Raw genomic sequence first — 13,241 nt, forward strand, 5'->3', positions numbered from 1 at the left:
GGACTCAAATTGTGGCATGGGAAAAATGTCAGTCAGGTTACTCAAAAGTTTACAGCTTCCCAGGTGACAGTCAATGCAGCTGCTACCTGGAGTGCTGGACAGCCAAGGGCAACAGGTAGACCAGTTAAGCCAATGCTGCTGTTAATGTATCCTTCACAGCTTTGAACTGAATTCAACTTATCACCACATGATAAATACAATATGAATTAGGGCTGTTTTTACTAAACATACCACTTAATAAGTACATATTTTCAGTATGTGATAGAGAATTACTCTCCTGGTTAAAAGAGGTAATTCACTTAAGAATCATATATATAAAATATCCCTTTCTTAGAATTTTGGGGAAAGTGCCAAATTCCTTTCCTCACCATCTATATTCATTCAACTAGGAATAATCTAAAATCATTAATTATCATGCAAACTGAGACCCTAAGTTTCATAATTTTATTGCAATGTGGCTTCTTAAATTTTTGTCATAATTGTTCTTGTGTGAGACACTAAAACAACAACAACAGCAACAACAACAAACTGGATGTATTAAACACTTGGGATAGAAGATAGTTCTGATCGAGGACAGCAACGTGTAACAGAATATAGGTAAGAGAGATCTCATTTTAATTAACAAATGCTAGTTACCTGTGAGCCCGTGGAGTAGCGTCCAGGAGTTCGAGAACCAGATGTTTTCCCTGAGCCAATGGAACTCTCTGTACTTTTGCCACTACAACAATGCGTCCGCAGGCATTTCCCGTACTCTTTTCGTACCTAGCCAATTAAACATTAACTTCTGTTAGCAAGTAATTCATTTCAGCTGGGAACTGTGGTATAAAATGTATGTTTTATTTTTAGATAATTAATATAATTATTTCCTTGCCCTTTCAGATACAAGAAAGTCTGTTCAGCATATATTTTCCAATATAAAATGATACTCAAGTCATCAAGCTTGAAATTTTGCATAACTGGAGCCTTTTAAAACATGCACTCATGCACACGCACATGCCCAATCATGCCATAATGATACTACCTCTTAGTTCGAAGAATAAAAATGTAAGACTTTTTACGACCCTATTTTTAGCTTCATAAATTTGATTTGAAGTAGCCTATTGGTGCAATTGTTCTTTAAAGAGAAACTGAATGAAAAAACTACAGAGAGAAGAGGGGAGGGACAGAGGGAGAGAGGAAAGGAATGCCTAAACACAGGAGAAAGGAATTTCCTTGTTTCTTTCATTTCTCTTAAAAGAGGTCAAATTTATAAACTTTAGAATATAAAATTCAAAATAATTTAAATTTATGCCCTCATAATAGTTCTCCTGAATAATTACAGTTTGCTCTTCTTTATTAAATTCTTAATCCTGCTTGTAGTATAAAATCATAGGAAAAACAGGAGATAAACATTTTTTAGTGGATGTTTTCCAGCAGGAAGACCTATCAACAGTTTCTGGGAAAACTTCTATCATGTTTAAAATTTTTATTACTGCCTATTTAATTAAACAAGACATACAAAAATAAAACAGTAACTGCCCTAAATCATCCTTCCACTATCTACAACAAAAATACTCCCTTACTCTGTGTTCATCAACTAAAAACACATTCTGGGACATTTTATTGGTTCTACATTCCAAATTTGCGTTCATTATGAAATAATGCTGTGTATATAGTTACTCTTAGCTCTTTATCTATTGAATTCACATGAGTTCATCCGTTCCATAATTTATGACAATGTCATATTCCAATGTAATTTTATTTAAAGCGACGTTATACACTTTTCTAAGGGATGTTATTTAGAAGCAAAAGCAAAAAAAAAAAAAAAGGAATGTGGATCATACATTAATATTAGCATTCAAAACTGAAACATTACATCTTAATATTGGAAAGCTCCTTCTATGAAAGATATAGCAGAATCAGAGATAGAATAGATTCAGAATTGTTTGAAGAATTCACATTTATTAAATGTTTATTCTGTGACCAGAACAACAATATGGAGACGGGTGAATCAAAGCATGGAGGAGAAGTGCCTGCTGACAGTAGGTCGGAGCCCCAAGGAAGACTTCTCAGAGAAGAGGACTTTTGAGAGAACCTTCAAAAGACAAGTTGGAATCTGTCAGGTTGGACAAGGTTGAAAGAAAGGACAGACAAGAGAGACAAAGGCATTCCAGGTGTTGTGAACAGTGTGAGCAACTTTGAGGACTTTCTCTGACCCGGGATGCCAACATTACATTCTTTAATACACTTGAAATTATATTGATATGTTTTTCAATCTCTTCTATGCTACATTTATGATTAATTAGAAATGATTCGTTTTATTCAGTGTTTGAAAGCCAATTCATATTTTGTTACTTTTTAAAAGAAATATCTGTACCCACTTGTGTGTGTATCCAAGATATATGTGAACTGGGGAGTATGGAATGAAGAAGCTTCTAAATTTTTTAAAATTTTATTTTAGAGAGAGACAGAGAGAGAGAGAGAGAGAGTGCATCAGTGGGGCAGAGGGGCAGAGAGAGAGAGGGAGGTATGAAGAGAGAGAGAGAGAGAGAGAGAGAGAGAGAGAGAGAGAGAGAAGAGAGAATCTTAAGCAGGCTCCACACTTAGTGCAGAATCACACATGGGGCTTGATCCCATGTCCATGGGATCATGATCTGAGCTGAAATCAAGAGTTGAAGCACCCAGGTGCCCCAATAAGCTTCTGATTTTTAATTGCTATTTACTAGAAATTGTGCTAGGTCCCACCCTCAAAATGACTCTGGGGAATAATTATTACCTACATTGAACAGATAAGAGCACTGAAAAAGTTAAGCAATGAAAATAAACTGAAAGACTGAAAAGATTAAGCAATATGTGCCTTATGTGAAAAAATCCACTTCTCATAGGTGCTTTATGATCAGAAAGTTCCTTCTAAGAGGCCACATTTCTAATATTAGTATATTAACATTATTATTAAAGTAATCTATTAAATTATCCCTTTCTCTGTATCTAGAAAAAATAAGGGCAGATGCTTTAGTTAGAATTTGAGAAACTTAAAATAATCTCCACCCAAAGGTAAGCACTATCAATTATAGTTTAATATTAGTCCTGAGTTAATAAAGTATCTCCAAGAACCTAAATTTTGATCATAGGTTCTCCAAGAACCTAATTTTGAACCTACATCCCACTTTGTTTTTCCTAAAGTACTCAACAAGTATATTTTTCTTTTTAGAAAAGAAAGTGTTTTTAATGAAGTGATTTAAATCTAAACAAATATTTTAGGAGATAGAGATAGAGAAAGAAAGAGAGAAAGGAACCACTCCCTTTCCTGGTACAAAGGCAGCAATAGTGTATAAGCCGTAGGAATTCATCATGAACTATTTATATTTTTCAACAAAGGCTATATGTTCTGAACTGATTATATAAATAACCAGCAAATCAAGATATCTAGTGATGTCAAGTTCCATATTCAGGTATAATACTTACTGAATCTTTACTGACTTGACTTTATTTTTCTGCTATTAGATTTGAAACACTAAGCATGTGTTTTAAAAAGAGAAAAAATAAAATAACATGGGCTGTTTCTATGACAGATTTTCCTTTGGATTAAAATAAAAATTATTTGATTGTTCGATCATATCCATATTCTAATCCACTAATTCACATGATATTCCTCTTATTCCAATCAATATCTTATTTTACTAATATTGTTCTAGGATAAAGAAGATGGGAAAGAAACTATATCTTACCAATACACTCTCAGATCAGAAATAATGTAATATGATACCCTCTGAGATTTATCACATAATTGAGTGTATAACAAAAGAAAAAGTAACAACTTTAATGTCTCCAGTATTACTGGTATCAGTAATATCATGCAATCCACACTCAGAATAGGACTGATAACTCAAAGTTTGATTTTTGTTAATGAGTTGAATCAATCAACACATAACCATATAAGCCAAAATATTTCAAAAATGGAATATTTCATATTTCTCTAATCAAAGCATATGACAACTATATCAGTATGGATATATTATTGAATTCAATCAAATGGCTTAAGAGAAACTTCTTAAGAGAATTAAGATTGTTAAAATGTCCATACTGCCCAAAGATCTCTATAGATTCAATGCAATCTCTCCAAATTCCAATGTTTTTTTTCACAGATACAGATAAAAACAATTCTAAAATGTGTACAGAACCACACACACACACACACACACACACACACACACACACACTCACACACACTCACACACACAGAAAGTAATTCTGAGAAAGAACATAGCTGGAGGCATCACACGTCTTGCCTTCAAACTATATTACAAAGCTACAGTAATCAATGCAGTATGGTGTTGGTATAAGCCAAGAGACCAGAATTAGCCCTAAAATAAATGCTTCCATTTACTGTCAACTAATATTTTACAATGAAGCCAAGAATATTTGGTGAGGAAAAAGACAAACTCTCCAATATATAGTTTAGGGAAAACTAAACATGCAGAAGAATGAAACTGGGCCCTATCTTACACCACTCACAAAATTTAACTCAAAGTAAATTAAGGACTTAAACATATGACCTGTAACCATAAAATTCCTAAAAGAAAATAGAAAAGTTCCTGGAATTGGTGCTGGCAATGATTTCTTGGACATGACATCAAAAGAAAAAGCAACGGAGCAAAAATAAGTGGGACTACATCAAACTAAAAAGCTTCTACATAGCAAAAAAAAAAAAAAATCAACAAAATGAAAGGGCACTCTACAGAAAAGAGGAAAATATTTGCAAATCCTATTTCTCTAAGGGGTTCAAATCCAAAATATATCAAGAACTTTTAACACACAATAGCAAAACACCAAACAATCTAATTAAAAATGAACATAAGAGGAGCACTTGGGTGGCTCAGTCAGTTAAACCTTGACTCTTGATTTCAGCTCAGGTGATCCTTTCACGGTGAGATCGAGCACTACATTGGTCTCCACACTGACAGGGCAGAGCCTGCGTGGGATTCTCCCTCTCTCTCTGAATCCCCCCTGCTCTCTCTCTCTCTCTCAATAAATATAAAACATTTAAAAAAATGAAGAGAGTAAATGAATAGACATTTTTCTTAAGAAGACATACAAATGACCCACATGAAAAGATGCTCAACAGCACTGCTCAAGGAAATGCAAATCAAAACCACAATGAGATATCACTTCACACCTGTTAGAATGGCTATCATCAAGAGGACAAGAGAAAAAGAAAAGAAGACAAGATATAGTAAGTATTGGTGAGGATGTGGACAGAAGAGAGTCCCTGTACACTGTTGGTGGGATTGTAAATTGGTACAGCCATTATGGGAAACAGTATGGAGTTTCCTTATAAAATTAAAAACAGAACCAGCAATCGATGCAGAAAAAGCATTCGACAAAATTCAGCATCCTTTCTTAATAGAAACCCTCGAGAAAGTTGGGATAGAAGGAACATACTTAAACATCATAAAAGCCATTTATGAAAAGCCCACAGCTAACATCATCCTCAATGGGGAAAAACTGAGAGCTTTTTCCCTGAGATCAGGAACACGATAGGGATGTCCATTCTCACCGCTGTTGTTTAACATAGTGTTGGAAGTTCTAGCATCAGCAATCAGACAACAAAAGGAAATCAAAGGCATCAAAATTGGCAAAGATGAAGTTAAGCTTTCACTTTTTGCAGATGACATGGTATTATACATGGAAAATCCGACAGACTCCACCAAAAGTCTGCTAGAACGGATACATGAATTCAGCAAAGTTGCAGGATACAAAGTCAATGTACAGAAATCAGTTGCATTCTTATACACTAATAACGAAGCAACAGAAAGACAAATAAAGAAACTGATCCCATTCACAATTGCATCCAGAAGCATAAAATACCTAGGAATAAATCTAACCAAAGATGTAAAAGATCTGTATGCTGAAAACTATAGAAAGCATATGAAGGAAATTGAAGAAGATATAAAGAAATGGAAAAACATTCTGTGCTCATGGATTGGAAGAATAAATATTGTCAAAATGTCAATACTACCCAAAGCTATCTTACACATTCAATGCAATCCCAATCAAAATTGCACCAGCATTCTTCTTGAAGCTAGAACAAGCAATCCTAAAATTCATATGGAACCACAAAAGGCCCCGAATAACCCAAGTAATTCTGAAGAAATAGACCAAAGCAGGAGGCATCACAATCCCAGACTTTAGCCTCTACTACAAAGCTGTCATCATCAAGACAGCATGATATTGCACAAAAATAGACACAAAGACCAATGGAATAGAATAGAAACCCCAGAACTAGACCCACAAACGTATGGCCAACTCATCTTTGACAAAGCAGGAAAGAACATCCAATGGAAAAAAGACAGTCTCTTTAACAAATGGTGCTGGGAGAACTGGACAGCAACATGCAGAAGGTTGAAACTAGACCACTTTCTCACACCATTCACAAAAATAAACTCAAAATGGATAAAGGACCTGAATGTGAGACAGGAAACCATCAAAACCCTAGAGGAGAAAACAGGAAAAGACCTCTCTGACCTCAGTCGTAGCAATTTCTTACTTGACACATCCCCAAAGGCAAGGGAATTAAAAGCAAAAATGAACTATTGGGACCTCATGAAGATAAAAAGCTTTCCACTGCAAAGGAAACAATCAACAAAAGTAAAAGGCAACCAACGGAATGGGAAAAGATATTTGCAAATGACATATCGGACAAAGGGCTAGTATCCAAAATCTATAAAGAGCTCACCAAACTCCACACCCGAAAAACAAATAATCCAGTGAAGAAATGGGCAGAAAACATGAATAGACACTTCTCTAAAGAAGACATCCGGGGGTGCCTGGGTGGCTCAGTCGGTTAAATGTCTGACTTTGGCTCAGGTCATGATCTCACAGTTCGTGGGTTCGAGCCCCACGTCAGGCTCTGTGCTGATAGCTAGGAGCCTGGAGCCTGCTTCAGAGTCTATGTTTCCCTCTCTCTCTGCCTCTCCCCCGCTCATGCTCTGTCTACCCTTTCTCTCAAAAATAAACGTTGGAAAAAAGTTAAAAGAAAAAAAATTAAAAAAAAAAAAAAGAAGACATCCAGATGGCCAACAGGCACATGAAAAGATGCTCAACGTCGCTCCTCATCAGGGAAATACAAATCAAAACCACACTCAGCTGTCACCTCATGCCAGTCAGAGTGGCCAAAATGAACAAATCAGGAGACTATAGATGCTGGAGAGGATGTGGAGAAACGGGAACCCTCTTGCACTGTTGGTGGGAATGCAAATTGGTACAGCCACTCTGGAAAACAGTGTGGAGGTTCCTCAAAAAATTAAAAATAGACGTACCCTATGACCCAGCAGTAGCACTGCTAGGAATTTACCCAAGGGATACAGGAGTACTGATGCATAGGGGCACTTGTACCCCAATGTTTATAGCAGCACTCTTAACAATAGCCAAATTGTGGAAAAAGCCTAAATGTCCATCAACTGATGAATGGATAAAGAAATTGTGGTTTATATACACAATGGAGTACTATGTGGCAATGAGAAAGAATGAAATATGGCCCTTTGTAGCAACGTGGATGGAACTGGAGAGTGTGATGCTAAGTGAAATAAGCCATACAGAGAAAGACAGATACCATATGTGTTCAGTCTTAGGTGGATCCTGAGAAACTTAACAGAAACCCATGGGGGAGGGGAAAGGAAAAAAAAAAAGAGGTTAGAGTGGGAGAGAGCCAAAGCATAAGAGACTCTTAAAAACTGAGAGCAAACTGAGGGCTGATGGGGGGTGGGAGGGAGGGGAGGGTGGGTGGTGGGTATTGAGGAGGGCACCTGTTGGGATGAGCACTGGGTGTTGTATGGAAACTAATTTGACAATAAATTTCACATATTTAAAAAATAAAAAAAAATAAAAACAGAACCAGCATATGATCCAGCAATCTCACTTCTGGGTATATATCCACAGGAAATAAAATCAGGATCTCAAAGAGATATCTACACTCCCATGTTGATTGTGGCATTATTCACAATAGCCAAGACACGTAAACAACCCAAGTGTTCATCAACGGGTGAATAGATAAAGATGATGTGGTACATACAAACAACGGACTATTGTTCAGCAACCAAAGAAGAAAATCCTGCCATTTGTGACAACATGGATAGAGCTTGAGGGCATCGTGTTAAGCGAAATAAGTCAGATGGGGAAAGACAAATATTGTATGATATCACTTATATGTGGAATCTAAAAAAGCTGCACTCATAGAAACAGAGTAGAATCGTGGTTACCAAAGGTTGCGGCTGGAGGAAATGGGAAGGTGTTGGTTAGAGTACAAACTTCCAGCTAGAAGATGAATAAGTTCTGTGGATCTAATGTACAGGATGATAATTATAGTTAACAAATGTGTATTATATACTTGAAATATCTTAAATGTTCTCACCACAAAATAGAAATGGTAATCCTGTGAGTTGATGGAAGTATTAGATAACACTATAGTGCCACTCATTTCGCAATATATGTGTATCAAATTAACACACTGTATGCCTTAAACTTGCACAATATTTATATCTCATTAATATGTCAATTTAAATAAAGGAATAGAAGAAAAATCTCCTAAGATATTTCTGCAATTTCGAACAAAATTACCTGTTTTTTGTTTTGTTTTTTGTTTTTGTAGGGAGAAAGGTAAACAATTCCTTTTCTATATTCTGTGATGTTGGGTCATGTTCTTGATACCCAATAAAAATGCCATCAAAATTTAAAATTCAAAACATAAAAATGAATGAAAGAATAATATGCTTATTACTTGTTATTATAAAGCATAAAAGAAAGCTTCTATATCAGGGATTGGTAAATTTTTTCATGAAGGGCCAGATAGTCAATATTCAGGCTTTGTCTACAAAGAGGCAACTAAAGATGCTGCTTATGTACTTATTTTAAATTTTAAATGTAACCATTTAAAAACATAAAAACCATTCTTGGCTAACTGGCTATAAAAATTAAAAGGCAGCTGGACAGATTAGGCCCATGAGCTGTTTGTTAAACTCTGTTCTAATGAATCACAAAATTGAGTTTGATCACATATATTTTTTAAAATTTCACTTATGTTAAATATACTAAAAATTATAGACTTGTTTTTGGATTCTGAGGTTTAATATCTCTTCCTGGATACCAAATGCAATTCTTACCTATACCAGTATGTATATTTGTAAGATGAGAGAAATAAAAATAATTATTGGGAAAACCCTAATAGATACTGGCCAATAAAAAATACTCAACATCAAAATAATTAATATATACAGTACAAAAAGTATTCTCTGCTCTAAAGAAAATTTCTATATAGCATTCAAACTTTTAATTTTACTAGCCCAAATTCCTAGCTAATACATAAAATAAAAATAATAGGTAAATCTGTTTCACTATATTTGAAGATGTTATAACTGCTTATGATGGCTCAAGGCTCAATATTCCCTTATTTACACAGACAAATGCTACCCTTTCCTTAATCTCCTGATTTTGCTCCCATCTTTTTACATATATTTCTTGTGACAATCAGTTATGACCTTCTTCTATCAAAATGTAGAAATTTTTCCCAAGTGCTTAGTCTCTCTGACTTCTCTGAAATGTTTTATAATACTGGCTGTTGTCTACTTCTAGACATTTTCTCCTATCTTTAATTTAGCGTATCATCTTTATACTCATTCTTCTCATCGGACACTTCCTTTTTTCCATCTCTATTCCTATGCATCATTTACATGTCCTACTCTTTATACTCAAAGAGTAGGTAGACTGCTAGCTGTTTACAATACCTAATTCCTCATCTTCCTGAGGTAAAAAAGCTAGACTATATTTTCCAGTCTTCCTTGTAGTTTAGGTGGTACCATTGATAGGGTCTTATCTGATGGAAGGTGAGTACAGGTGAAGTAAGCCTCTTTCAGACCTTTTACACAAGATCACCTCTTACTCAGACTACCTACTTGATGCCAATATTCAAACTGACTGTGGAAATCATATATTAATGTTGGTTGAGATTTCATCAGCCTACATCCCTCCATGAGGGACCACCATCAACTGGGCCATAAGAATAAAAATAAATATTTACTGAATTAAGCAACTGCAATTTTAGGGGTGTGTATACTAAGTATTTGGGAGGATCATCCATTCTAATACAACCTCTTTTCTACATTAATTCTAATCCATTAGGTTAGAATCCATCCACTCCCCAATAACCTCTACTTTTCTGTAAGCTACATTTACAGGTCTCAGTCATCGTTACTATTCTAGCATTATTTATGATCATGTCAACACATTTATGTGTTATTTATAATTATGTCATTATTTATGATTATGTCAACAATTTATGTGTTATTTATAAATATAAATAATTATTTATAATTTATAATTATAATATATAATTTTTAATTATAATAATTTATAATTATTTATGATTATGTCAACACATTTTTTGATACATACCACCACATACAACTGAAACAGAAGACAACTGGACTCATATTGACAAGCAGACACCCTCTCAAGTTTTGTCTAAGATCCCATCAGTCTCTCAAACCAAAATTCATAGACATTGATATATTTACTTTTTATTTATTTTTTTGTTGTTTTCCAAAGAAAAAATTTAGGTGGTGTTATTTCTTCCTTAGAAAATATTTTCACATTTTGACATTTCATTTTCAGAGCCACCTCTCAATATCTCATAATTATTTTTATTACCTTCATGTTACACATGAAGAAACTGGGGCATGAGAAGGTTAATTAACTTGCCCACAGTCACATAAGCTTTTAAGTAGAAAAACTAGGATTTAGACCCAGACAGTCTTGGCTCAGGGGTCTATGTGATTGGAAGTATAATGACCACATTTTTAATAGAGTTAAAAAGTATAAGATGAGAAAATCAATCTTGAGATTTCTAAAAAATGCAATGAAAGTATTTAGGGGCTAAAATTAACTTTGAAAATGAATATTTTAAGTCATTGTAAATGTGAAAAATCACAAAAATAGACGAACATAAAAAATTAAATATTACATTCTAATCATCTAACTCATAGATTTTATAAAATAGGTTTTAAAGAAAAGAAGTACACAGGCATTTACTTAGTACTTCATTATTCATTTAGGAAACAAATATTATTATAAAATATTAAACATTTATATTTGCCAGTATATGCAAACTTTTTTAAAGAAAAACAGAAAAAACATATTTCTTACGCCATATACACCATCTCACAGCTCCATAACATCTCAGAAAGCTATTTCCAATACACAAATTCCATGCGTCTGACAATAACAATATTAAAGGCTATAAGGTCAAGCCTACAAGAATATATTTTTATTCATTGTCCAAATCAGAAAATATTTTGATTTTTTTGCAGTTAAATACATTCACTATTACGCATTTATTTTGCGTAATATATAATAAAGTAATATATTCATTTCTTAGAGGCCAAAATATCAAGAATGATTTATATTATGGTTGGTTTGTTATCATGAGATACATATGCCATTTATTCTTGAACAGAGAATTTTTGCTTACCTTCTTTTGTAGGACACAATGGAAAATGAATATAAACATTCCCTGTAGAGAATTGAAAATGGTGAAGAGATACGCCATGATGACTGTGCTTTCATTAATATACATGAGTCCAAAGGCCCAGGTCAATCCTAACAGGCAGAGAAGAGCTATTGCACCTATAACCCATGACCTGTAGAGAGAAAAGAAAATTAAAGGTTATCAAATGATCGGTCGTTAATTAACACAATCATATAATATCAACAATACTGACACTGAAAAAAATGTTACGGTAAGTTTTATTGACAGAAAATGTAAGACAGGTGGTATAAGTACTTTAAGATTTTAATGGGGACTACAAGTTTTCAAATTTGAGGAGATATACATGAATGAAAATGTTATGAACACAGAAATTCGTTTGAGCAAAAGCAGATTTGTACTATTCAATTATTCATGTATTTGCAGCACATATGCAAATGATATGGAGATGTAATTATGGTGAATGGCAAGGGGGAAAAAGTCTATAAAGCTATGTTAGTTTCCACTGGCCTCATTGTTATGATAACATTTGTTTGATTGGACTCTCTCCATTAGTGCTTCATCCGATACGCTTTTACCCCATTTTTCCAAATTTCCTCTTTTTCCATAAAAATTTTAGTATTACTGACAAAAACAGAGCTCATATTAGAAGGAGCCAGTATATGGAATATATGTATGAATTTTAAGAGCTCTATTTGTCTGTTTCTATAGTTATGTAAAACAAATGTGATACAGCGGGTGGGAAAAATTGTTCCACTCTGCATTGCAATCTACTTTGCCTTTGGATTGCTGTCTTCTAGGTTAAGCTGGACTAGACTTTGAAAATCAGGCAACTGGCAGCTTTGTTGAAAAGAATCTTAAAAGCTCAGGGCACCTTCATCTCTTTGAAGGGTCTATAAATTCGAAGGAGAAGATGGAGCTGAGAATGGGATGGAGCGGTATGAACAAAGTAGGCTAGAATGGAAGACAATTCTCACTCTCCATTCCCTTAGTTTCCTCCAGCTGCCATTCGCAATAGTAATCAACGGGTGACATAAGTCCATATATTCGTGGCCATGTGTTATGTACTTACTATCAATGTAGAATGAATCTTTCCAATAGATGGGAATTCAATATGTGAAAATGGAATCCTTTTCAACTCCTCTCTAAGTGTATGGGAGAATAGGACCAAACCAGTCTAGATTTCTATATCTTCATGAAACCACCCTTTCCTTTCCCAACACACCTCATTTGAACAGAGTAAACTAATATTTCTTTTCATCAGACTACACTCCTCCACTTGCATTGTCTAAGGAAGAAATGTTTATTGGGATTGAAACTTTGCAACATGAAGGGGTTAAAAAGAAAACACATGTATTTACTATAATCTGAAGCTGGGTTGAGTAAAGTTTTCAGAGAGAACTACATCTTAAGAAAGATATGGTCCCAAAGTAGTCAATTAATATTAAAGTCTTGTTAAAATAAATCATGAATATTTACTATTTTCCTTCAACAACCATCAGCTACTATATTCCATATTTAAATATCCACTAAATTTAACATGTTCAATTTAAAACATTAACATTATTGAATAAAGAATCCCTACAGGAGGTTTGCCATTGTATGTGGAATGTTTGCTTATATGAATTAGAAAACATCTTAGATATTAATATTTTATTCTATAACTAGATTAAAAATATGGGAACTTTCAAGGTAAAGCTCTCAGCTTCTTCTTACAGACATTGGA

The 13,241-nt window shown here is 34.2% G+C and overlaps 1 protein-coding gene across 29 annotated transcripts in view; it reads right to left on the reverse strand.

Moving 5' to 3' along the window:
- ADGRL3 (adhesion G protein-coupled receptor L3) overlaps window positions 1-13,241 on the reverse strand; it is an 823,449-nt gene that overhangs the window by 39,257 nt on the left and 770,951 nt on the right. For all 29 annotated transcript variants that reach the window (XM_045056306.1, XM_045056308.1, XM_045056303.1 and 26 more), the window contains 2 exons: window positions 11,501-11,669; window positions 637-762 (listed from right to left, as the gene is read on the reverse strand). In XM_045056306.1, coding sequence (XP_044912241.1) covers window positions 637-762; window positions 11,501-11,669 — 295 coding nt within the window. The remainder of the gene's footprint in view (window positions 1-636; window positions 763-11,500; window positions 11,670-13,241) is intronic.

The sequence above is a fragment of the Felis catus genome, chromosome B1, assembly GCF_018350175.1.
Source record: "Felis catus isolate Fca126 chromosome B1, F.catus_Fca126_mat1.0, whole genome shotgun sequence".
NCBI classification, from domain to species: Eukaryota; Metazoa; Chordata; class Mammalia; order Carnivora; family Felidae; genus Felis; species Felis catus.